General features: G+C 34.6%; 1 protein-coding gene across 11 annotated transcripts; it reads right to left on the reverse strand.

Moving 5' to 3' along the window:
- Positions 1 to 843: 843 nt before the first annotated feature.
- LOC143879392 (uncharacterized) lies at positions 844 to 27,708 on the reverse strand. 11 transcript variants are annotated; one of them, XR_013251280.1, is made up of 5 exons: positions 27,174 to 27,708; positions 26,100 to 26,219; positions 1,504 to 2,732; positions 1,314 to 1,373; positions 844 to 1,233 (listed from the first exon to the last, which is right to left on the reverse strand). XR_013251280.1 is itself a non-coding variant. In XM_077381754.1 (5 exons), the coding sequence occupies exons 2-5, from the start codon at positions 26,204 to 26,206 to the stop codon at positions 1,042 to 1,044; spliced, it is 459 nt and encodes a 152-aa protein (XP_077237869.1). In that variant the 5' UTR covers positions 26,207 to 26,219; positions 27,174 to 27,708; the 3' UTR covers positions 844 to 1,041. The 11 variants fall into 11 exon arrangements, 2 of the variants coding, with proteins under 2 accessions (XP_077237869.1, XP_077237870.1); XR_013251276.1 differs by having other exon boundaries at positions 1,515 to 2,732; positions 26,063 to 26,219; XR_013251274.1 differs by having other exon boundaries at positions 26,063 to 26,219.
- Between the last annotated feature and the right edge of the window lie 212 nt (positions 27,709 to 27,920).

Consider the following 27,920-nt stretch of genomic DNA (forward strand, 5'->3'; position numbering starts at 1 on the left):
AATAATTTCCATGAAAATGGGGAATTTTTTTTATTTTTCGGAAAAATAATTTCATGGGAACTGAGAAAACCAAACACTGAAAAATTCATTTTCCATGAAAAATAACTCTCTCTACATACAAGCAGCCCTAGAGAGAACCAGAGAGTTGGATTGTGCTGATGGAAGAAGTCCTTTGTAGTTCTTAGTTCTTACAAAAGGAGGCCAGCAAGAAATCAATAGAAAAGAAAGAAAAAAATCGAAAAGCAAGGCGTGGATTCCTTGCCTAAATCCTAACAAAGAGCCATTATACGGGAAAAAACACCTTGAAATATTGAGACACGTCTAGGAAAGCCATTATATACCATGATGCAATATCCGGTTAGAAGTGAGACGAAGGAGAGGGGGCTAGGAATCAATCTTTAAACGAGAAACTTTTATAGAAAATCTTATGACAGCATTACAATTAAACGGCTATTTCTTGTAACAGTAAAACTAGGTTCAGTGGCAGCACGGACAATAGTTTTAAGAATTATTTTCAGTGTATGTGTTGTAGTTGGAAAGAAGTTATTAGGTAGTTACTTATGTCAAATTGTGGGTGTTAGTTGCATTATGGGCCCTCTTTTTTAGGGTTGGCCTACACGTGACATATGGCCCCTCTTTTGGGTTTGCATTTGGATTTTGCTATCAAGTAGATTTGAACCGAGGTATTTGCTCTGATACCATATGCAACAACCAGTTACTCCAAAAGCTTAAGCTATTGGAGAAGACGTAAAGGTTAGATGTTTTAAACTATTATTTCTCTGATTTCTCACCGTCCATTCAATGACTATTTCCTAGCTTCCATCGTATACATACCCAAAAAAATGGTGCGAGTCCAAATCCAAATCCTCAAATAAATAGTAAATAGTCATTTCTCACCATTTTTGCACTGCACCTCCCTTCCAACGTCAATACAGTCATTACAAGGAGGAAAACAAATGGTGTGCCACATTTTTCTAATTTCTCAACCACCCAGATATTTATTCTCAGGTGATGAGTTGTCAACTTGCAGGAATTATAAATCTAGAACGGGGTCCTCCTTTGCGTTGGTATGAACTGGAATACGAGTGTAATCATAATCATCAAACTTGTAATCCTCATCAAGATCTTCCACAGTTGTATTGTTACCATCATAGTGAAAGGCATCAAACCAAAAGCTCGTGCTATCTTGATCATGCGACCAACCTTCCTCTGAGCTTTGGCACTAATGCAGGTCTGCACAAACGAAAACAGAAACAACTGAAGAAAGATAATCTCTTAAGACATTCGAGCCTCAGTTATTGTTTTGTGCTCACCTGGCTTCTTTTGATGATAATCCCGGATTCCGTAAGAAAATTGGCAAGGAACCTAACATTCTGCATGAAATATCTACAGTAAGATGATGGCAAAATTTACTTGAATATTTTGTAGAAAAGAACCAAGGATGTTCAAGGATCTAATCACAGTCCAATTATGATAAAACAATGACAAGTTCTGGGGTCTAACCTATCCATCACCTGCTAAAAAGGCCAAAGACTGTGACTGTGATGAGATGTGAGGACCTTCAAGACAGTGACGGATATACATTGTAGGGTGGGGCGTAAAATATCCATCACCTGCTGCGCCATATGCCTTGTGCCTTTAGTAGAAGAAACGGCGGATCACATTTTCATTCATTGTAGGATGGCCAAAGAGATTTGGTCCTTTGTCCTAAACTTTTTTGATAAAACAATGACGAGTTCTGGGGTCTAACATATCCATCACCTGTTAAAAAGGTCAAAGATGGTGACTGTGATGAGATGTGATAACCTGCAAACAGTGACGGATATACATTGTAGGGTGGGGCCTAAAATATGCATCACCTGCTGCGCAATGTACCTTTAGCAGAAGAAATGGCGGATCACATTTTCATTCAATGTAGGATGGCCCAAGAGATTTGGTCCTTTGTCCTAAACTTTTTTGATAAAACAATGACGAGTTCTGGGGTCTAACATATCCATCACCTGTTAAAAAGGTCAAAGACTATGACTGTGATGAGATGTGAGGACCTGCAAGACAGTGATGGATATACATTGTAGGGTGGGGCCTAAAATATCCATCACCTGCTGCGCCATGTGCCTTTAGCAGAAGAAAAGGCGGATCACATTTTCATTCATTGTAGGATGGCCCAAGAGATTTGGTCCTTTGTCCTAAACTTTTTTAGAACAGCCTGGTTTTCCCAGACCATATTACAAATCTATTTGGGGAATGAACTTTTGCCCCTTTGGGCCACGGAGGGGCTAGATTTTGTGGTTCTTGGCCCTTATCACTTCACTTTGGGCTATATGGGAAAGAAAGGAATAGGGGGTCTTCAAAGGATCGGCTAAGAAGAGTTGCTCTATTCAACAAGAAGTTTTATCATCGATTGTGCACTGGGTGGGCCGAAGTCCTCCCAAACTTTAGAGCTATGCCTGAATCCACAATTAGACTACTTTGAGTAGAGGTGTGCATGAGCAGGATCATGACCACCAACAACAGGATCATGTCCACCAACAACAAGTTTTATAATCGACTGTGCACTGGGCCGAAGTCCTCCCAAACTTTAGAGCTATGCCTGAATCCACAATTAGACTACTTTCAGTAGAGGTGTGCATGAGCAGGATCATGTCCACTAAACCTACCAAGAGATTTGGTCCTTTGCCCTAAACTTTTTTGATAAAACAATGACGAGTTCTGGGGTCTAACATATCCATCACCTGTTAAAAAGGTCAAAGACGTTGACATTGATGAGATGTGAGGACCTGCAAGACAGTGACGGATATACATTGTAGGGTGGGGCCTAAAATATTCATCACCTGCTGCGCCATGTACCTTTAGCAGAAGAAAAGGCGGATCACATTTTCATTCAATGTAGGAATGGCCCAAGAGATTTGGTCCTTTGTCCTAAACTTTTTTGATAAAACAATGACGAGTTCTGGGGTCTAACACATAAAAGCAGGAAACGTCCTTGGGGAATGGGAAACGCGTTTCCGTTCCGAAACGGATACGCCTGTGAAACGTCGGGGAGCTATACCTGAATCCACAATTAGACTACTTTCAGTAGAGGTGTGCATAAGCAGGATCATGTCCATTAAACCTACTCCTCGAAGTGGTTGCCCCTTTCTACTGGGTTGGTTAAGTTGTACTTTGACAGATCCCGTATTGGGAACCTATGCCTGTCGAGCGTGAGGGGTCTTACTCACAACAAGGATGGTGCCCACCAAGTGGGTTTTTTTCGGCCCACTAGGTCGAACAGATGCTAACGCGGCAGAAGTACATGCCTTGCTAGCTGGGATTCCCATGGCGGATTACAGGGACCTTGACGCAATCCCTTGGATGAAGTAGGGGGTGCACTATCAATGGAGATCGGCCGATGTGATCAAAAAGATTTTGGATTAATATCGAGGGTTATCCAGTGACTTTCCAACATGTAGGGCACTTTGCCAATAGTGATGTTGATTAGTTTTGCCTGCTATACTCCAACTCAACTCAACAAGGCCTTTGTCCCAAACTAGTTGGGGGGTCGGCAAAATGAATCCTTTAGAAAATTTTCATGAAGAATGTGAAAGGAATCTATCCGGCTCTAATCCTGGCTCTAGTTGGGTTCTTCTAAGTGGATCATTTTCTTCCATTCTATCTTATCCAAGGTCATGTTCTCTATTATGTTCCTAGCTATCAAGTCTTTCCTCATTGTTTCTACCCAAGTTGTTTTCGGTCTGCCGCTACCTCTTTTTACTCCATCAATTTCGCACGAGTCGGCTCTTCTCACCGGAGCATCCAAAGGCCTACGTTGGATATGCACAAACCATCTTAAGTGGTGCTCTCTCATCTTCTATTCTTCTCCTCAATTGGTGCCAGCCCCACCTTTTTATGAATGTCTTCATTTTTAATTCTGTCTAACCTTGTGTGGCCGCACATCCATCTAAGCATTCGCATCTCCGCGACACTCATCTTATGCACATGTTGCTTCTTGGTGGCCCAACATTCTAAGCCATACAGCATGGTTGGCCTCACAGCTGTCTTATAGAACTTTCCCTTCAACTTGTGGTAGGGATTTTACGGTCGCAAAGAACTCCTGAGGCAAGCTTCCACTTCAACCAACCTGCTCTTATTCTATGGTTAACATCCTCTTCAATCTCTTCTTCCTCATGTAGAACAAGGTTTTAAATCTCGGTTTCGGTCATCAGCGAAACCGAAACATTTCGGTGTCAGTACGAAATTTCGGACGAAATCTTGTAAAAATTTCACTGAAATTTCACCTCCGTAACGTTTCACCGAAATTTCTGAAATTTCGGGTGAAATTTTGTACTTCACCGAAACGTTTCACCGAAAATAAAAAAACTATGAACTCGTGAAAAGTAAACAAGTACATATACTTAAATCAGTGATTTCTTCATATTGTCAAAATATAGGCAATGCTGCAATAGATAACATCAAAGTGCAGTCCTTTAGACGGCTATCCATTCAAGCTGCAATGACAGTAAAGAAAATCTACATAATGGGCACCACACCATATGGACTCAATGCCACCATAAATAAGAAGTTATGGGGGAGCCCAGGAAACCATTGCTATAATCTGAGACACTAGAACCCCTTATCTTTGAATGAGAGGAATCATAGAAATTCATTCCTTGGATTTTCAAACCCCAGCCAACAGTGAAATGCCTGATTTCTTCATATTGTCAAAATATAGGCAATACTGCAATAGATAAGATCAAAGTTCAGTCCTTTAGACAGCTATCCATTCAACCTGCAATGACAGTAAACATAATCTACATAATGGGTGCCACACCATATGGACTCCATGCCACCATAAATGTGAAGCTATGGGTGAGCCCAGGAAACCATTGCTATAATGTGAGACACTAGAACCCCTTGTCTTTGAATGAGAGAAATAAGGGTGTCACAATTTTGGCTCGGCTCGGAAGCTGGCTCGAGCTCGGCTCGGAAGCTCGCTCGGAAAAAGCTCGGCTCGAATCCTTAACGAGCCGAGCCGAGCCGGCTTGCCAGGCTCGTTAAGCTTAACGAGCCGAGCCCGATTTAGGCCAGGCTCGACTCGGCTCGTTAAGGCTCATTAAGAATTTAATATATTTAAATATATATATTATATATTAATATATACACTAAAAGGGTTATCCAAGGAGTGAAAGGGGGAGGCAAAATATGTCACTTCATTTTTGGAACCCCATTTGTTACTTGGACCACCCCCCCATAGTGTAAAAAAAGTAGTCAAATTACACTAGATAGGGCTGTCCAGGGAAGATGAGGGGTGTGTACTTAATATAACCCGAGCTCGGTAAGGCTCGCGAGCCTGGCCGAGCCGAGCTGAGCCGAGCCTGGTTCGAGCTCGAGTCGAGCCCGAGCCGAGCTTTTGAGCTCAACGAGCCGAGCCTGGCCAAGCCTCGGCTCGGCTCGTTTACACCCCTAGAGAGGAATCATAGAAATTCATTCCTTGGATTTTCAAACCCCAGCCAACAGTGAAATGCCTGGTTCCACATCAATAGGGGTGTTCATTATTCGGTTATAAACGAATAACCGAACCGAACCGAACCGAACCGAATTGGTTCGGTCGGTTCGGTTCGGTTTCAGTTTTTTTTTTTGGAAATTCGGTTATTCGGTTATCTCGACAAAAAAAATCGGTTAACCGAATAACTGAAATTATGGATGAAAACCATTTTTTCCCAAGAAAAAAGTGCTATATGTGCACTCCGTAGGATGATCAAAATTGTCCATTTGATTTATCACAACTTAATTAGGTTGTGCTCAAAAATTCATTTCGATCGGATGATCCTAGCTCTCCGATCCAAACCGAGATTTTCATTTTTTTTCCCTCTTTTCTCCCACAATAACCGAATTGTTAATCGGATCGGTTTCGGTTCGGTTTTTAGGAATTTCGGTTCGGTTTCGGTTACCGAAATTTGATAGCCGAAACTATTTCGGATATCAAATTTCGGTTTATTAGGTTCGGTTATAACCGAATAACCACCCCTACACATCATATCAAATGAATCTTGTATTCGTCTTCTTCTCTCTCTCTCTCTCTCTCTCTCTCTCTCTCTTAATGGTAATGAACCTGGTGTTGCTTAGTCCCTTTTCATATATCAGAGAACTCCATAAGCTATGTTGCCATGTACCTATATTGTAAGAATGATCACAATGCACTACTTTGTGCACTCCCCGGTAAATCTTTGGGAAGGCCCAAGACACACTGAAGAGACCTAAACTGAAATATCAAATTGGTGAAGGTGTTTTATGGGTTAAGGAAGTCCCAAGGTCATTGTTAGAAACTTGGTTGGAGTGATTTTTAACTAGAGCTGCAATCTTGCTCCTTTTAAACATCTTAAGCATTCCAATTCTTGGATTTTATTAGTAGCACCCTCTCCCCTACTCACAAGAAGTTGCACCAAAACTGCTCCTGCTCCAACTCTGTACAATTGATGTTTGAAATTTTTTAGACAGTTAGTATCGATGAAGAACAATTCCGATAAGGTTCATTTGATAATTCGTTATTAATAAAGACAAACCTCAACAAGCGTTGTCATCACACTATGTTAACGGCCAATTAATTAGTGGTTATGATAACTTAGGGATTAATTCTCATTTCACATTCAACTTCAAAAAATGATTATGCATAGAGATCATGATGAACTGAGATATTTTTTGGGAAGATCTCCCGAAACTCTTTTATTTTTTAGCCAAAATAAATTGGTATTACATCTCACTTGACAAATTGTAAACCTACTAGCACACATTGGAGCGCAATGTTAATACAGTTCATATGATAGTCGACTTTTACAAGATGCAACATCCCGTCACAAGTTACTTCGTGGGTTGGTATACCAGACTATGCTATGTTCAAATAGTACTCATGCAGTCCACACACGATCATGTTTAATTGTTGTTCATTGCATTATCTAGTGCAGAAGACAAATGCAGATTCACATCAATTACATTGAGTTACCGTAAGGATCAAATGACTACTCAGAACTTTGAGCATTCATCTTAATTTCCTACTCCATGGAACGATAATTCTAGTCAAGCAAGAGTGCATCCATTTTGGTCTTTCAAATGTATAAGCATATAGAGGTCGATTGCCCCTCATCTAGGAAAAGTTACAGCTTACAAGCAGGATTTTAACATTCCCATGTCCACCCCACCATGCAAATTGCAAATGACTACTCAGAACTTTGAGCATTCATCTTAATTTCCTACTCCATGGAACGATAATACTAGTCAAGCAAGAGTGCATCCATTTTGGTCTTTCAAATGTATAAGCATATAGAGGTCGATTGCCCCTCATCTAGGAAAAGCTACAGCTTACAAGCCGGATTGTAGCATTCTCATGTCCATCACCATGCAAATTGCATATATGTTTGCCAAAGCCATGAGCCAAACATTCTTTATATGGCGGATGGACTCTCTCGGTTGGAATCTTAAAGCATCATATCTTATCAGGGGAATTCTGGGCATACTTATTCTCAACCAGGATCAAATGATTGGCGATGAAATACAATCGATGCAAAGAATTTCCTCCAGCAAGTTCAACATTAAACCCCCTTCTCAACCTATGAAAAGAAGCCAATTGAAAAAGGCCCATTAGAGACAATTACTTAGATACACCACTTGGATTTCAATTCCAATGATACTTACAGGGTTGCTAAGGCTGTGCATTTTTTTAGTTTTATTTTTTGAATAGTTCGCTAAGGTTGTGTTTTGTCCAATCATATACATTAAACTATCAGCCAATTTGATTCATTTGCATAGATGTACCCACAGCTACATTGATAAGAAGTTGCTCTAATAATTCAGAAAAATAAGTATCTGCTGGTACCAAAAGCCGTTGAGGGTGTCACATAAAGCTGTTTCGTTGTCATCTTAGTCTTCTTTAATTTATCCACAAGAAGCCCTGGAAAAAATTCAATTCTAGTGTAAGTAGGGTCGCTGATGCTGAGTATTGTCCAGTCATAAGTATTAAAGTACACGGTCGCTAATGCTGTGTATTGTCCAATCATAAGTATTAAACTATCGTGGCAGAATTCTAAATGAGGCTTGATGGAACAAGGACATAGGATCATCTGATCAAGGTGTTCTCAACAGCATTTTGCCGAACATATGGTTTTTAATCAAATCATAGGTCCGCCCAATGTCTTTTACGAAGGAGTGTAAACATAATGTTCCTTTTAGCATTTTCCTTTCCTCTTTTGTTGACGAAGTTCTAGAAAGATGTCGGGGGAGGGATTCTAGACCAAGACAGCCTCTGTTTGAATGCGCAAGCTGCATGTGAGCCAGGCTTCGCAGGAGGATTGGTCTATATGCAAGGTGTGGAAATATAGGTTGTCCCAATATAGCGTCCCAAATCATTTTCATATGATGAGTGCAGTGTTTAAAAAACTCGTTGAAAACATTGTAAATTTTTTTAATAGAAGAAACATTGTAAAGTTGCGATAGTACAAGAAAAAACTGATAAAATTCTCACAATTAATCCTAAAGTATCTTGAATCCAACAAGGCATCAAGTACTTATCATTCAGAAGAATATGTGCAACAGAAAACAAAGCACAAAAAATATTTATAATTTTGCTAAAAACATTACAATTAAATAAGACTCAAAAGTTTGAAAAAAAAACATATAAAACTACAAAAACTAAAAAAATATTAAAGTATTGTAAAAATGGGATTTCATTTTATAAAAAAAATCAAAAAAATGGATAAATAATATAGAAAATTTGACTTTAGAAGTATAAAAATTGTGCAGTTAGTGAAAATGTAACAAAAAATAAATAAAAAACCAATTTTTTTTTTAAGTATTGTAAAAAAGGGACTTCATTTTATAATAAAAATCATAAAACGGATAAATAATATAGAAAATTTGTCTTTAGAAGTATAAAAATTGTGGAGTTAGTGAAAATGTAACAAAAAAAATAAAAATCTATTTTTTCATAATTTTAAATTCTAATTATTATACTTTTAAATTCTATTTTTAACGTCTATGAATAACATAGAATTTTACATTATTTTTAGTTACGAGTTAGTGAAAATGTAACAAAAAAAATAAAAATCTATTTTTTCATAATTTTAAATTCTAATTATTATACTTTTAAATTCTATTTTTAACGTCTATGAATAACATAGAATTTTACATTATTTTTAGTTACTTTTTTATTTCGTGATTTCATTGGTTATTTCTATAACTATTACAACATAATAATGTAATAAAAAAACAAAATTTAATAGGAACAATTAAAACTTAAACTAATGATATTAAAATTAAAAACTAAAAGTCGACCAAATTTAAAAGAAATATGACCTAGGTAACAAACATATTTCTTCTATGTTTGGTTAAATGTTTAGTTTTTAATTTTAATATTATTAGTTTAACTATTAGCTGCTTATTAAATTTTATTCTCTGTTACATTGTTATATTGTAATTATTGTAAAAACATCTAATAAAATTATGAAATAAAAAAGTAACTCAAAAGAATGTAAACTTTACACCATTCATAGAATTGAAAAATAAAATTTAAAAGAATAAAATTTTGAATTTAACATTGGAAAAAAAAGATTAAATTTTTTTGTGTAGTTCATTTTTCACTAAATTTTCATTCTTTTAAAATCTATTTTTGTATGTTAAGTATTCTTTTTATGATATTACTAGATTTTTTTGTAGGCTTATTTCTATTCAAAATTTTATAACAATTTTTGTGTGTTTTATTTTGTTGCTTGCAATAATTATAAAATTTTTATTAGAGTTTTAAATACGTTTTGTGCTTCGTATTTTGTTTGCTATGTATAATTTTTAACTTTAAAATGATAATTTTTCATATTACATATCCTTTGTTATGATACTTTCAATTTTTCACTTTTGTAATTTTTTTTTTAAATGATAGTTTCAATTTTTCATATTACATATCCTTTAAAATGATACTTTCAATTTTTTACTTTTGTATTTTCTTTTTGAATTTTTTTTTTGAAAAACAGCTTGCGACAACTACTTTTTTCTAATTTTACGTATCCCCTTTTTTATACTTTAATTAGTATTAGAATTCTTTTTAAGAGGGTGAGCATAGGCGCAACGGTAAGGTTACTCCATTGTGACGTGGTGATCACGGGTTCGAGTCACGGAAACAGCCTCTCTGCAAAGCAGAGTGGTGGTGGTAAGGCTGCGTACAACTAGCCCTCGCCAAACCTCGCAATGGCGGGAACCTCGTGCACTGGGCCGCCCTTATTTTATCAATATTTGAAATTATATCATAATTTTTGGAATTTTATATTTTGTTGCTCATTCTTCAATGCCTTATTTTAAATATAACGTTTTTATATGTTGTTTTTGTACCTTCTTTATATTTTTGTGCAAACATTCTTATATTTTGAATAATGTTTTTAAATATAACATTTTTAAATTATGTTTTTTTTCTATTGCAAACGTTCTTCTAAATGTTGAAAAATAATTTAACGAACAAGAAATACATTTAAAAGAAAGAAATCATTAATAACCCTAAAAAACAAAAAAAAATTGTTAACAAACTCCAAAAAACATAAAAAAATCGTTACTAACCCTAAAAAAACATAAATTGAAAGGATTAAATTAAAAAATATATATGTAAAAACCCTATGTGAAAATTTTCTAAAGGATTCATTAGCAGACCCCAACTAGTTTGGGACAAAGGCTTAGTTGAGTTGAGTTGAGTTGAGTTTGTGTATATGTAAAAAGCCTCCAAATAAACATAAATTGAAAAGGAATAAATTAAAAAATATATACACGGAAAAGCCCTCCAAAAAACATAAATTGAATATAAAGTAAAACACAAAATATAAAAGAAACAATTCATTAAAAAAATTCTATAAACATCACAAAATCGAAATGTAAGTAAAATGAAATATTAAAATCGTAGGGTAACTAATGTAGTAGAAGAATAAAATAAAATTTAAAATGTACAAAAATATTAAACTCTAAAAAATATAAACTAAATAATATTAAAGGGAAGTGATATATCCGCCCCTTTTGATCACTAGGAACGTCAGTGTTTGTGGCAATCAGGGGCATTGAATTCTTCTGACATAAGTACAACAACCTCCCTCTCTTTAGCCACTGATACATTGATAGAGGGTGTTCCTGGTGATCAGAAGGAACGAATATTTCATTTCCCATATTAAAATTATAAAAAATAAAACTTAACAAAACAAAGAAGACTCTAAAATAATTAAAAAATAAATAACGGTAATAGAAAATAAAATAATAGTAAAATTTTAAGAAATAGATTAAACATAGAAGATATGTAAAATAGATAAAAAGGAATAAATTATGAAGCTATACTTTTCCCTGGTTCCGGGTATGCCCGTTCCAGTTTTATTGATTTTGTAATTGATTTTGTAAAGCAGGACAACTACAAACAGGACGACGGGACCCCTGGTCCCCAATGCCTTTCTATTATCAATGAAAATTATGAATCTAATTGAGTTACAAAGAACCTTCCAAATGAAAATTAAATATAAAAAAAAAATAGAAGTAGAATAATAAATAAACATAAAAGTAAAAAATGTCATCATGCAGATTTAGGCATATGATTGAGATGCTGCGAGAGAAACCTGCGAGAGGTGGAATCACAGAGTTGGATAGAATGCCCGATGGATAGAAACGTTTGGCGATGGTAAGGTAGCCAGAGGGAAGCAAATATAAACCAGAGGATGGAGATTCCCAGAGCGAATGAGTCAACAATGGCATACCAGAAAAGTCACTGAGAGACGAGATTAGATATCGCTGCTAGCAAGAGGAAGGAAGGCTTGGGGCTGGGGAGGTGCTCCAAATGCTATTTTATAAACTTTAGGAGGAGACCGAATGCATGGTCTGTAAAAAGATATGGTCTAAGCATGCTTGGAATCTTAGGGAAACAACAAACTAGAGAAATATGGTCTAAGCATGCTTGGAATCTTAGGGAAACAACAAACTAGAGAAATATGGTCTAAAGAAGCTTGGAATCTTAGGGAAACAACAAACTAGAGAAATATGGTTTTTAAGGGGCAAACAAAAGCAAGGGAAGGGATGATACTCGAAAATTCTAGAAGGGAGGGAGTTAGAGGCAGAGAATCTACAGGAGGAAAATCCTCCTTCGTGCGACGAGAACTCAGAGGAAGGTATGAATGATGCCATTGAGGACAGTATTCTTGAGAATAAGAGGACTGACCCGCTATTCGTCAATGAGCAAATCTGGACGGAACGGATAGAACTCCAATCAATCCCCGGGGGTGCAGAGAGGAATTTGGGCTTGGCTAAGAGAGAACGCTGAGGAAGATTGGAATCGGGTAAAATCTTGGCTGATGGAGGTCGGTAGCATAGGTGAAGATGTATGTGCTCTCCCTATAGCTCTTAGGGAAGCGATTATTGTCCTTCTACTCGAACTTAATGCCGTAGACTTTAAAGACGTTTGGTTGAAAAAAGAAGATTGTCCCTTCTAGGACATGGATATGCGGTCCTCTAAAATCTTGGCTGATGGAGGTCAGTAGCATAGGTGAAGATGTATGTGTTCTCACTATAGCTCTCAGGGAAGCTATTATTGTCCTTCTGCTCGAACTAAATAACGTAGAATTTAAAGGCGTTTGGTTGAAAAAAGAAGATTGTCCCTTCGAGGACATGGATACGTGGTTCTCTAAAGATGCTGGTTCTTTGAGTAGAAGAAAACTTAAACTGTTTTCTTATCACACTCCCTATAACCCTTGTGGTTAGTGTTCTGTTTGTAGGATCGCATGATTGCATCTTATTTCTTGGTTTCTACTTCAAGGAAAATAGGACAACTCTTAGGATTATGAAGAAAACAAAGCAAAACCCACATATTCTTAGATAGGAGTCCTCAAGGAATATGAAGAAAAGATAGAAAACCCTACTCTATTGTCGGTGCATTTTCTATTAGACACCTCCTATTTATCTAGTGGTTAGTGTTGTCATGTTTCTGCAGCTCTATTCTCTGAATAGAAATTGAAAGACGACTCATTTCTTTGAGTAGAAGAAAACTTGGGAGGGCTCAGGGCTTATGAAGAAAATATAAAAAATTCTCCACGTTTGGGCATTACCTTATCAGACAAATAGACATGTTTGGGCAGCTCTATTCGAAGATCACATCGCCCATCTCATTTCTTGGGTTCAAGGAGGGGGGGAGTTCATACGGATTATGAAAAAAATAGAGGAAACTCTAGTATCTGTTTGTGGATTTTCTTATCACACTCCCTATTTCCCTTGTTGTTAGTGTTCTATTTGTGGGATCGCATGAGTGCATCTCATTTCTTGGTTTCTACTTCTAGGAAAACGGGGCAACTCTCAAGATTATGAAGAAAACAAATCAAAACTAACATATTCTTAACGATTCTTTTGTTTTATGGACATGTTTTGTGTAAGATTTGTTTTCCCTACCAAAATAATTGACCAATGAAGTTGCTACCCTACCATTGAAAGTTTCGATTGAACTGATTTTACAGCTATCTGTTTGTGGTATCGCATGAGTTGCTACCCTCGAATTAAGATCATGCCGTCAGGTTGTCAGCTTAGGAATCCCTCGCCAACTCTTGAAAACATTGAAAATTTCAAATTGAGTGACTTGTTAGATCCTCGAAAAGACAACTACTATTTATAGTGATGAATCAATTCAGAACCTATTTATCTCAGTTTAGTGATGAATTCAATATAAGCTTTATATTTCATATAGCTTAGCAAGAAAAGACAACTACTATTTGCATAAACATGCTGAGAAAAATGTTAGCTCTAAAATAAATGTAATGCAACAACTAAAATTTAAAAAAATCCAGAATAATCAGCAAATCAGTCTCAATCTATTAAATTGAATCACTCTAACACTAATATCCATAATGACATAATTGAAATTGCAAAAATGGAGTAACTTACGAAAAAACATGAACAGAAATCCAACTGAATTCATACCAGCTCTAAACCCTAAAATCAGCAAATCAGTCTCAATCTATTAATTAGAATCACTCTAATATCCAGTCTCAATCTATAATCAGCAAATCAGTCTCAATCTAACACTAATATCAGCAAATCAGTCTCAATCTCAATCTAACACTAATATCCAGAATGACAAAATTGAAATTGCAAAAATGGAGTAACTTACGAAAAAACATGAACAGAATTCCAACTGAATTCATACCAGCTCTAAACCCTATAACCAGCAAATCAGTCTCAATCTAACACTAATATCCAGAATGACATAATTGAAATTGCAAAAATGGAGTAACTTACGAAAAAACTTGAACAGAAATCCAACTGAATTCATACCAGCTCTAAACCCTATGATCTATGCAAGTTAGAATATCAAATAAAATATCAATTAATGGAAGAAAAGATAATGCATTTGAAAAGTATAATTCGTCGTATTAACATAAGACAATTCTCTATGGTGCTTAGATGGCAATGAGAAACTAGTCATAAAAGATCTTTAGAATTAATTAAAATGTTTTATCTAAAGAGATACACTTTTGAGATCTATGATAAGATTTGAATGATTGCAAACATTTGTTGCTTTCTATTAGTAATAATTTTTTGTACTTCAATTGACTAAGGAGTCATCATTAATAATGCAATTGAATATTGTTAACCTTTAGGGATGTGTAGAATATACTAGTTGTATGGTTGATGTTATCATATGTTAGGGAGCACATGCTCATGCGTAGAGTAGGTGCATCCTATGCTTCTTACTAGAATTTTTGCTACATTAATCAAATCAAAGCAATTCTATGTATCTTTGACAAACAACTTGAAGTATTCATACAGATGGTAGGTTACAAGTTACCACATTACTGAAAATCTAGTGTCGTATTATTGCTTACTTGTGGACATTGGTCAATTAGGTCGTCTGGTCAAAAGAGAGGAAATTTATTCTATCTGTGTTGTGCCCCTAAAACCTAAAATATAAGGAGAATATCTCGACTTAACATTTAATGTGAACTAATCCACCTATGTGAGGAAGTGAGACATTGGTGAATTAGGTCGTCCGGTCAATAGAGAGGAAATTTATTCTATCTGTGTTGTGCCCCGAAAACCTAGAATATAAGGAGAATATCTCGACTTAACATGTAATGTGAACTAATCTACCTATGCGAGGAAGTGAGACATTGGTCAATTAGGTCGTCTGATCAAAAGAGAGGAAATTTATTCTATCTGTGTTGTGGCCTTCGAACCTAGAATATAAGGAGAATATCTCAACTTAACATTTAATGTGAACTAATCCACCTATGCGAGGAAGAGAGAGTGCTGCGATACTTGTAAAAGTTATACTCCCCCCCCCCCCCCCCCCCCCAAATTGCCATCGGTCTTAGATTTAATATTTGCGATTAATCTTGATGGCATCATTATTGATTGGATTATTTTCTGAGTATCTATTATTGGACTGATCATATTGTATTCTTTTTGTCCTCTCTTCCGTTGCATGTGTGGCACATTGAAGGGTGAATTCATCCCGGGTTATTTTCTGAGTATCTTATTATTGGAACAATCTTATTGTATTGCTTTTGTCCACTCTTCCATTGCATGTGTGGCACATTGAAGGGTGAATTCATCCCGGTCTATTATTTTGACATTTTTGCTTGAGATTTTCAGTCGTACTAAATGTTGTATTTCATGTCTTTTGTCCTCATTGGTATTCACAACAGCTGAAATTTCATCATCAGCCTTTGATTTATTAGCCTCAGGCCGTGATCCCATGACATCAAATTGAGGAACTGTTTTAACTGCGAAGATAAAACCAATTCATCCCGGGTTATTTTTTGAGTATCTTATTATTGGAACAATCTTATTGTATTGCTTTTGTCCTCTCTTCCATTGCATGTGTGGCACATTGAAGGGTGAATTCATCCCGGTCTATTATTTTGACATTTTTGCTTGAGATTTTCAGTCGTATTTTATGTCTTTTGTCCTCATTGGTATTCACTACAGCTGAAATTTCATCATCAGCCTTTGATTTATTAGCCTCAGGCCGTGATCCCATATGGCATCAAATTAAGGAATTGTTTTAACTGCGAAGATAAAACCAATTTTTCCATGTTTCGCTACAAATTTGGATTACTCTGGATTTGGGAGAAGAGGGGAAAAACTAAGAACTTGAAAATTTGGATTCTAGATAATCTACTACAAAAACACTAGGAATAACAAGAGGGACAAAACTAAGAAAATTTTCAAGGAAAAATAAGAAGAAGAAGAAGAAAAGAGGGAAATATGAGGAGGAAAAATGACATACCTTCTTGAATCTTTGAAGGCGGGCGAAGTTGCTGCTCATTCAAAACCAGAAACGTGGAGACAACAAGCAAGTCAGAGAGAGAGAGAGAGAGAGAGAGAGAGAGAGATAAAATTTAAGAGGAATGCTAGGGAAAAGCAGCTAAAATACCAAAAGTAAAGATTTGTCCATTTTCTTTTGCATATTTGCCTCTTTTATTAATGGATTTAACTCCATAATCGGTCAACAGGTAAAACCTCTGTCTCTCTCCTCACACACAACCTCACTTTCTCCCTCCCTCTCTTTGATAAAGAGCTTCAATGGCTGTGAAATTTCATTGACTGCGCTAGACACCCGAGGTAAGTTACCACTTATAACCATAGAGGAAGATCCCGGTAAGCATGGAGCTTGCACAAGAAATAGGTAGTACTGAGATGCAGCAAAACCCAGATGGTTTAGGAATTGCTAAGCCCCCAGTATGAGAACCCCTGATATCCAAGTAAAGAACATACGGGTTTGGGAACAAAGATTTGGGAACTGACAGGTTTCAATGGCTTGGCAATGGATGCCATTCAAAAAAGAAATGGCTTGGCAATGGCTTGGCAATGGATGCCATTCAAAAAAGAAATGGCTTGGCCATGGGGACAGGGTGGCTTGTAGGCTGGTAGTACTGATGCAGCAAAACTCAGATGTTTTGGGAACTGCTAAGCCCCGGAATGAGACCCCTGATATCCAAGTAAAGAACATACGGGTTTGGGAACTGACAGGTTTCAATGGCTTGGCAACGGATGCCATTAAAAAAAATGGCTTAGCCATGGGCAAAGGGTGGCTTGTAGGCTGGTGAGCATGTGGGCCTGTAGGCTAGTGAGCACGCCACCATGGCAAATGTGGGCTTGTAGGCTAGTGAGCATGCCACCATGGCGAATGTGGGCTTGTAGGCTAGTGAGTATGCCACCATGGAGGTGATTGGATGGGTTTTCAGGATAGTGTGTAGTAGCCACAGATGGCATTCCAGAGGTTGCAAATGCAGGTCAATAGCTAATCTCTAAATCGGTCCATCGATCCAACTTCATGTCCGAAACGATTTCGCAGCAGATTTTCAAGCCCGACCAACAAACCATCATCATCACTACAGATAAGAAAAACATCCCTTGCCAGATCCCGTTCTTCTCTTCTTTGGTCTACTTACACTTTCTATTTCATCTAAGTGGGTCAATGGAAATTAAATTGGTTGTACTACCACTATCGTATTTTCTAGAAATTTAACAATGAGTATCCGACTGGAATCTTGTTTGATATCTCTACAGATGGATTTTGAAATCCTATCAACACTCTGGTTGTACTACCACTATCGTATTTTCTCGAAATTAAACAAGGAGTATCCAACAGGAATCTTGTTTGAAATCTCTAGAGACGGATTTTGAAATCCTATCAGTACTCCGGGGAATGTGTTAGCCTCTTTAGTACAAGGGGAGTCCCAAAACATGGGCAATGTCACTAGTTTAGGCTTTTTTAAACATCACTGTAAGATTATAAGATGAATGCTCAACTGAACTCAACTCAACTAAGCCTTTGTCCCAAGCTAGTTGGGTCACAGCTAATGAATCCTTTAGAAAATTTTCATGAAGAAGGTGAAAGGATCTACTCGGCTCAAATTGACTAAGTCTAATCCTGACACTAGTTGGGTTCGTCTGCATGGATCATTTTCGTCACTGTAAGATTAAAAGATGAATTTGATGCTAGGAATTAGGTTTAGAGGACTGAAGCAAAACAGAATGCCACAGAGAGAGAGAGAGAGAGAGAGAGAGAGAGAGAGAGAGACAAAGAGACAGAGATAGACAGAGAGGTGTTACCTTTTTGAACAGTGGTGAGAAAAGAGGAGGGAGTGTGCAGAAGAAAGGGTGGATCTTTTACCTTTTCGAATTTTAAAGTTATGTGTTCTAATCATTTGCCCGTGTGTCTTCACGCGACTCTTTAGCTCTTGACCCAAGCATTCCTCAAAATTTTAGCAGTATAATAATAATAAACACAAAAAATTAGAGATCATTATAAATGTAAAGTAACCGAGAGAGCGAGCCTTGGCGCAACAGTAAGGTTGCTCCATTATGACCTGGTGGTCACAGGTTCGAGTCACGGAAACAGACACTCTGCAAAGTAAGGCTGCATACATCTAGCCCTCTCCAGACCCCGCAAAAAAGATAATAAACAAAATGATATTGTTTGAAAAATAAAAAATATAAGACCAAAATAGAAAAAAGGAAAACTCTTTAAATCTAAATATAAAAAACCTCTGAAATAAAATTATATATATATATATAAATAGAATATTATATAAAACCACCATTCAAAAAAAGAATATTATATAAAACCCTAAAAAATAAAATAGAAACAAATTGATAATACAAAAATTAAAATTCCAAAAACATCCCAAAATCAAAGTGTAAATAAAATGCAATAAATTAAAAACAGAAAAATATTAAACCGATAAAAAAGTGAAAACCTATGAATCAAGATGAGTTATCAAGAACATTCCAAAATAAAGATTACATAAAAATAAATAACAAGAATATAAAAATCCTTCAAAAAAAAAACAATGAATCTAGATGAGTTTATAAATAACATTCCAAATAAAGATTACATATAATACCTAAAAAGAATATAAAATCCCTTCAGAAAAATAAATAAAACATAAATAGGATATAAATAAAGAGAAATGATAGAATGAAGGGCGCCGGCGCGCCCGTTCAAAAATCAAACCCCATTGGTCAGTTTCAGCAAAAGTCAAAGCCGTTTCCATTTTTCTGCGCCATCCACTTTTTTCGGCGTCATCTTAAATGCACTTGATGAAACTGACCAATCGGGGCACCCTTGAAAGCGGTTTTTTACAAGGGTTCCCCGTTCATTCTATCATTCCTCTAATATAAAATACTTAAAAATAAAAGAAACAAATCAATAAGAATAAACAAAAATAAATAGAAAATTATATAAGACACTTAAAACATAAAAGAAACAAATCATTAAGAAAAATTCTGGAAATATCACAAAATCAAAATGTAAATAAAATGACATAGTTTAAAAATGATAAAAAGATACAAAACTAATAAAAACTAAAAAGAAAAAAATAAATCGAATTGTTCAAACTAAAAAGTAAATAAAAAGAATACATACATATAATACGATAAAAAGAACATTTAAGAATGGGAATTGTTAACGTCCATCACAAAAGGCATTTCGCGGCTGGTATGTCGCATTTCAGACCAGCCACCTCGTGAATGGAGACACAAAAGTTGTTGTCTTCATTCACGAGGTGGCTGGTCTGACATGCAACAGATCAGCCGCGAAATGCCTTTTGCGATGGACCCTAGCAAATCCCTTTAAAAATATAAAAGTAAAAGCTTCTTAAATTCACACATAAGGAAATATAATACAATAAATTGAAAAAACAAAGGAGTAAAAAAATATAACAAAATTCCAAAATTATTATAAAATTTGAAATATTACAGAATCATAAAAGGAGAAACGACTAGATAGGAAAAAACTCAAAGAAAGTTATAAGTACAAAGCAACAAATGTCCATTAAAAAAATAAATGTAATAGAAAAATAAAACTTTGTTTTCAAATGGGGTCAGAAAATAAAACATAAAAAGTAAAAATTATAAAACTTTTAAATTTTAAACAAAATTAAAATAAAATAGTTAAAATTAAACAAAACAAAGAAGAAATAACAAGTAAAAAACTCCTAAACATGAAATATCAATATACAAGGAAATATTATTTGCCAAAAGACAAAATAATAAGACATAATTTAAAAAGTAAAAATTAATTTCAAATGCAAAAAAAAAAAAGAACAAATAAAAATAGAATACAAGCACTAATAATTTAAATTACGATAAAAATGTCATAATTAGATAAGACAAAGTAAAAAAACGAGCAAACAAAATATACTAGGAAAAAACATATAAAAATCGCAAAACAAAAGTCGCAATAATTCCTAGAGTATCTTGAATCAAAACATTATAATTAAAATTTTTGAGTCTTTTATCATTCAGAAGAATGTGTGGAATAGAAAAGAAAGCACATTTTTTTTATAATTTTGCTAAAACATTATAATGTGAAAATATGACTCAAAAGTCATTATAAAATTTTGAATAATACTAATATAAGACTACAAAAATAAAAAGGGTGATGATATTTTCACCCCCCTTGCAGTACTTGCACCCCCCCCACCCACCCCCGCCGCACCTATACCGTGATTTGACATAAAGTTGCCCACTTTTCACGTCAAATCAGGTTATGAGGGGTGTGTGCACGTAATGCAAGAGGGGTGAAAATATCATCTCCCAAATAAAAATTCTAAGAGTAATGTAAAGGGGGGAAATAATATAGATAGTTGGACATCTTCAAAAAAACATATAGATTAGTTGGAATTTAAAAGTATGAAAATCATACATTTAGTGAATAATGAAACTAAACAAAATAAAATACTCTAATTTTTTCATAATTTTAAATTCTAATTATTTTGCTTTTAAATTCTATTTTTAACTTCTATGAATGGCATCAAATTTTACATTATTTTTAGTTACTTTTTTATTTCATGATTTCATGGGATATTTTTATAACTATTACAAATAGCAAATGTAATATAAACATAAAATTTAGGAAAAACAATTAAAAAAAAACTAATGATAATAAAAGTAAAAACGTAAAAACTTAATCAAAACATAAAAGAAATATGACCTAGTTAACAAGCATATTTCTTCTATGTTTGTTTGGTTAAGTCTTTTAGTCTTTAATTTTAATATTATTAGTTTAAGTATCAACTGCTTTTATCAAATTTTATTTCTTTATTATATTTGCTATGTTGTAATAATTGTTAAAACATCAAAAAAATTATGAACTAAAAACATAACTAAAAAGAATGTAAAGTTCACACCAATCATAGAGGTTAGAAATAAAATTTAAAAGTTTAAAAATTAAAATTTAAAATTCTGAGAAAATTAAAAAAAAAAATTATTTTGCCAATTTCCATTTGTTCATAATTTTAAATTCTAATTTTCTAAATTAAGTATCCTTTTTATGATACTTTTAGATTTTTTATTTTCATGTTTAATTTGTATTCGAAATTTTATAACAATTTTTGGGTCTTTGTTTGTTACGCATTTGTGTTTTTTGTCTTATTTAATTGTATTTTTTTAAGAATTTTAACTATTTTTGTGCATCGTTTTCAGTTTTTCATACTTCTTACATTATCATAACTTTCAATATTATGCAACCCCTTTTTCCGATACTTTTAATTTTTTTACTTTTGCAGTTTTGTTATTATTCATAACTATATAATAATTCTTGATATTAATATTTTATTGCTCGTTTGTGTTTTTTGCATTGTCACATATTCTCCTGAATGATCAGAAACAATGAAACACATAAGAAATATATTAAAAGAAATAATCATCAATAACAGTCCAGAAAAAAACATAAAAAATCGTCAATAACCCCCTCTCCAATAAAACATAAGTTGAAACAGAATTGAAGAAATGCATGTTAAAAACCTTCTAAGAAAACATAAAATGAATATATTATTAGTAGAACACAAAATATAAAAAAACAAATCATTTAGAAAAAATTCTAGAAACATCGCAAAATCGAAGTGTGAATAAAATGAAATAGATTAAAATCGAAGTGTGAAGTGTAGACTAACGAATGTAAAAGAAGAATAAAATTTTAGAAGTACAAAAATACCAAACTCTCAAAATTTAAACTAATAATATTAAAATTAGAAAAAAAAATAGGAAGATTCTAAATTTATTAAAAAAATAATAATAGTAATTATAAACACAAAGCAACAAATGGTAATCAAAAAACAAAATTTAAAAGTTCAAAAAATTAGTAAAAAATTTAAATTGTTTTTTTTTCAATGGTAATAGAAAATAAAAAAATAGAGTAAAATTTTAAAGAAATAAATTAAACATAGAAAAAATATAAAACTAATAAAAAAGGACAATTTTTGAATCTACTTGGGTTATAAAGAACCTTCCAAAATGAAAATAGAATATAAGTACAATAATAAAGAAACATAAAACTAAAAAGAAACACTTAAATATGAAAATAATAAAAAACAAAATAATAACAACATAAAATTAAAAAATAAAAAACACTTAAGTATGAAAATATAAAAAACAAAATAAAACCATAACAAGTAACATAAGAGTAAAAACACTTAAACATGAAAATACCAAAAAAAAAAGGTAACAATAAATTTCAAATGTCATAAAAATAATAAAGAAACAATTAAAATTACTATATAAAACAATAAAAACATAAAAGTAAAAGACTCTTAATCATGAAAATATCAAAAGCAAAAAACTAACCAAAAGCAAAAAACTAACCAATAATTTCAAATGCAAAGAAGCACAAATAATAATAAACAATTAAAATACAAAATACAAAACACAAAAAATATTAAAATTACCATAAAAATGTTATAATTAGATAAGATAAATTTAAAAAACAAAAGGAGTGACAAAATATAAAAAAGAAACCCAAAATTATTATAAAATTTGGAATACTAATAAAAAAAACAACAAAATCAAATGGTCTAAAAGCGTTACACAGGTATGCAACAAATTCAAGTAATTAAACGTTTCACAATTGGTGAACTGAATTCTACACCTACCACACGAACTTGAATCATCACGTGGCTGCTAAAGCAAGCTAAGCTTCACACGGCCCTGAGGAAGCCAAGCGATTAATTTTAAAAAAGAGACGAAAAATTATTCTAAAATTTGGGGTACTAATAAAAAAAACTACAAATCAGAAAATCTAAAAGAATTGGAATTCAAAAAATATGAAAATCACACATTTAATAAATATTAAACAATAAAAAAAATAAAGAAACTAGAAAAACAACAAATAATTAAATAAGTAACAAATGTAAATGAAAAATAAAATTCTAAAAGTATAAAAATAATAAATTGCAGGCACCGGCACCACAAAACCCTAAAAATTATAAAGTAAAATGTTACATTTAAAATAGTTAAAAATATATACCATGTACCTTTCTGTTGCACGACCCAACATCTCAAAGTAGTTGAGGGGGAAAATCAAAGAGAAAAAACACTTGGAGCATCTTATATGCAAAAATGTTTCTCATTGGCCTAATTTTTTGTAGGGATTAGAGTCGAGAAACTCCTACCTAGTTGACGGTAGTTCAATGAGTTGCTTCAAATTACGAGGAATCAAGCCCAGCTAGTGGCATGATTTGAAATGGATTAGGTAGGGCATATCCGTTTACAGCATGGGTGAGATCAACATACAATGAGTTCAAATCCATGAGCATATTGCTCATTGGAATGACAATCGAGGAACTCCTGTCAATGAGTTGCTTCAAGTTACGAGGATTCAAGCCCAGCTAGTGGCATGATTCGAAATGGATTAGGTAGGGCATCCGTTTACGGCATGGGTGAGATCAACATACAATGAGTTCAAATCCATGACCATATTGCTCATGGGAATTACAGTCGAGGAACTCCTGTCCACTCGATTGAACTACTTGACGGTAGTTCAATGAGTTGCTTCAAGTTACGAGGATTCAAGCCCAGCTAGAGGCATGATTTGAAATGGATTAGGTAGGGCATCCGTTTACATGGCATGGGTGAGATCAACATACAATGAGTTCGAATCCATGAGCTTATTTATTGCTCATGGGAATTACAGTCGAGAAACTCCTGTCCACTTGACGGTCAGGTAGGGAATCAATGTTCGCCCTCAGGAAGCAGCAATTGCATATCAAATCCACTCGCCAGAATAAGCAAGGCCATCAAACTCATCCCATTCTCGGGCTAGTTGAATGATATGTAATTCTCGGGCTAGTTGAATGATATGTAATATATCAGGTAGGGCATCTGTTTAGGGAAGGGGTGAAAGATCAACATAGACTGAATAAGATAGGCCATCGGGTTCCTCATCCCGCTCCTCCTTCCTATCACAGAAAGTAAGTCTTTTGCCTAGCAACTTTAACTTTCCTTGGGATTGGGCCTGTAGCTCAATGGTTGAGGATCTGGCCCTCAACCTTGAGGTCCCAGGTTTTGTCGCAGGCAACCTACAAAAAACAAATCTTAAACTTTCCCTAGCAGTAATCTTGATACCCCCTATATCAGTAAGCCTATATTAATAAGGTCGTGAGCTTAGCATGAATGCATCTTGTAGTACGCCCCCCACCCCCCCCCCCCCCCCAACACACACACAACGAATAGTGATCACCACTACAAGAAGTCAACCCTAGATACATTTTTTCACACATTTAGTTCTTGTACCAACAAACAAGCATGCAAATGGTAATGCTTATCAGGGTAGTCATTGTTAATGCTCTTCATTCTCAAACTAATAGCCTTTGTTTAATACATTCAATTCTCAAACAAGAATTAAACGTTAAATTCTCAAACCAGCATGCAAATGTTAATTTTTACCGTGTTAGTCTCGATACCCCTATCAGTAAGCCTATACTAATAAGGGCGTGAGCTTTCAGCATGAATGCATCTTGCAGTATACCCCTCACAATGAATAGTGATTACCACTGCAAGAAGTCAACCCTAGGTACTTTTTTTCCGCACATTTAGTTCTTGTACAAAAAACAAGCATGCAAATGGTAATGCTTATCAGGCTAGGCATTACTCATCATTCTCAAACTAATAGCTATAAATGTTTATACGTTCAGTTCTAAAGCAAGCATTAAACGCTCAGTTCTCAAACAAGCATGCAAATGTAAATGCTTAGTGTTGTTAGTCATTACTCATCATTCTCAACTAATAGCTATAAATGTTTCACATCAGTGGCATTGAAATTCAGCGTGTTCTCATTGCTTCTCGTACTAAAGAGTAAATTATACCCACTTTTTACTAATTATAACCAATTAGACTAATTACAAAAGTTTATAGCTTCAAATTGACATGTAAAATTGTAAATTAATAGAGATTATTCTAAATACAAGAGCGACCCAGTTGGCATCATCCAACTGGCAATGGCCTAAAACCCTAGCAAAGCATCCAAAGCCTAGCAGCCAAATGCCCAAATTTCATGGAGGTGACTTGGTGAATGGCATTGACTATAGTGATCATCATATCTTCTGTTTGTGCCTACAATTGGAGGAAAAAGTGAAAAACTAGAAAACACCTCCAAAACCAATGCTATAAATGGCATTATGCTACTAAACAATATGGAACATACAGTGGATCTTTTCTAGTCTACCAGCGTGCTAGAATATTCAAAGAGAAAAATATCATTCAAACAGCAAAAAATATCGTATTGGTACATGATCACCATCACTTGACATAGAGTGAAGGTTCAAAATAAAGAGAACATACTGCATGCCGTTTAGGAAAACATTCAATTGACATCAGATGATAATGATCCCCAGATTGCACATCCTAGAAACAAAGGGCAGAGCAATCACCATGAAATTTCTTAACAATAATTAAAAATAAACCTAAGAATGGAGTTTATGAAAAGGGAAATAATATCAGTCGAAGTATTACCATGTTATTATATTTCCACTAAAGCATCTTGCCTTTTAGTATTTAAAGAGCTGTCAAAATGTTACTACAGTTCCCAAAAAGCTCTCAAAACCCCGTTTAAAGAGAAAAGACAAGCTGGACCATGCAACTATTAAAACATGGTTGTGCTGATATCATTTTCCTTATGAAATTTACAAACGCATTAAAAATTCCCATTTTCCATACAAGTTTCAACAACCACATTACCAACGAAATAAAAGAAGCAATGATTGTGAAAATACCAATAAAAAACAACAGCAGTCAAAGAAGAATCTGATACTCTTACTTGAGTAAGAGTCAAAGAAGAATATTGCTTTACAGACCGGGCATTCTTGTGAATGTACATGAAGATGGAGCCATTTGTACACCCGAGGCAAGAAGATCTTTGGCGTGGGGTTTTGCTTGCAGATTCACTAAGCCCACTGGCCATCTTCAAATTCCGTCTGAAAATCACATAAAACCTTAATTAATAACAACGTCCAACTCAAAACCCTAATCAACAGAACGAAAAATCAATTCATAAAGAAGATAACAGCAAAATTCAAAAACTGGAGAACCAGACTAGCCACTAGTTACAAGACCCAACTTAAGTGAAATAAAGATATATGAGAAACAGAAATCAGAGACCCAACACAACCAGGTTTGGAAGCCGTAATTTAGAATCGAAACGATGAAAAACAAATTGAAACCCTAAATTAAAACACATCAAATCATTTGCTATGGACCGATAAAATCCAAATAGAAAAAAAAACAATACAGTTTTCTACCTTCCATCAATCCAGAAACAAATCTAAGAAATCTAGGTTTGTTGTAGTAAGAACGAATCTAGACGATTATACTTGTAATATCTATCAAGAACATTTTCTTCCATCATTTCCAGGAAAAGAACTGCCTAATTTTGATAGCTTCAAGGAAAAGAAAGCTTAAAACAGTCCTCGAATTACTTACCCAGGAACATAAAAAATAAAAAATAAAACCAATTTTCGATAAAGATTATATAATTAGTCTCAAGAATGTAATTATAACACAGATTAGCCATGATTCAAAGAAAGAAGGAATCAAGAAAAGGCAACATCTATGCTGAGGAAACCCTAATTTCTAAAAGGGAAAATTAGGGTTAGGAAACCCTAATTATTTTTTTTGAATGGTTAGGAACCCTAATTTCTAAAAGGGAATGGAATTAGAGATAAAGAGAAGTTAAAATCTCCCTTTCAAAACTCAAAAACAGACAATTATACTAGAAATATAAATCAAGAAAGCTTAAAAAGTCTTAAAATTATTTACCCAAATTTAGGAGAAGATTATATGAAAAAATAACAAATCAAAATTCGCAGCAATTTACAAGATAGATTATATAATAGGTCACAAAAAGGGAATTAGAGAGAAAGAGAACTTACTTTGGCGAGACTAATGTAGAAGAAGAGCCGCTCGTGAATCCCGATTATTCTTGTGGGATTCAATTATTCTTGTGGCCATTTGCAAGAATAGCATCCCCCAATCTCTGCCCAGTATCCATGGAGAAATAAACCTTAAATCAAATTCGAACCTCATTGCTCAAAAACCCTAAAAACTTTTCACAATCGAAGCAGATCCCCCAAACTCAAGGGATTATTTGCTTTTGCTTGATCGCTCCCCTTTTCTGCCCAGGCGAAATCAACCTTAAATCCGAATCGAACCTCGTTGCCCAGAAACCCTAAAAAGTTTTCAAAATCGAACCCTTCTCCGTATGTTTTTTGCAGAATTTATGCTCCCGGTAAAGCCCTCAACGAGATACCCTACAACCAAATCGGCTACAGCACAAAAAAAAAGGACGATAGGCGAAGAATCGGAAAGGAATTAGGGTTTTGAATTTCAGATGGAGAGATGGGAAGATGGGATTGAGGCGGGGAGAGAGAGAGAGAGAGAGAGAGACAGAGACAGAGAGAGACGGGTCCAGAATGGAAATAGAAACTGCTTGGAGAATGGAGAGGGAGTGATATTTGTTTTGTGCCCCACCTCCAACGGTCTAAAACTAGGCACGTGCTTAATGGTGGAAAATGGAAATAGACACTACGTGGCGAGGGAGGAGATTGTTGTGTTGTGCCCTCGTGTCTAACGGTCTAAACTACGCACGTGCGCTAATTCCATAGAAATTGAAGTAAAAT

The sequence above is a fragment of the Tasmannia lanceolata genome, unplaced genomic scaffold, assembly GCF_043159265.1.
Source record: "Tasmannia lanceolata isolate RefF3 unplaced genomic scaffold, GAP_Taslan_0.1 ptg000006l, whole genome shotgun sequence".
Lineage (NCBI taxonomy): Eukaryota > Viridiplantae > Streptophyta > Magnoliopsida > Canellales > Winteraceae > Tasmannia > Tasmannia lanceolata.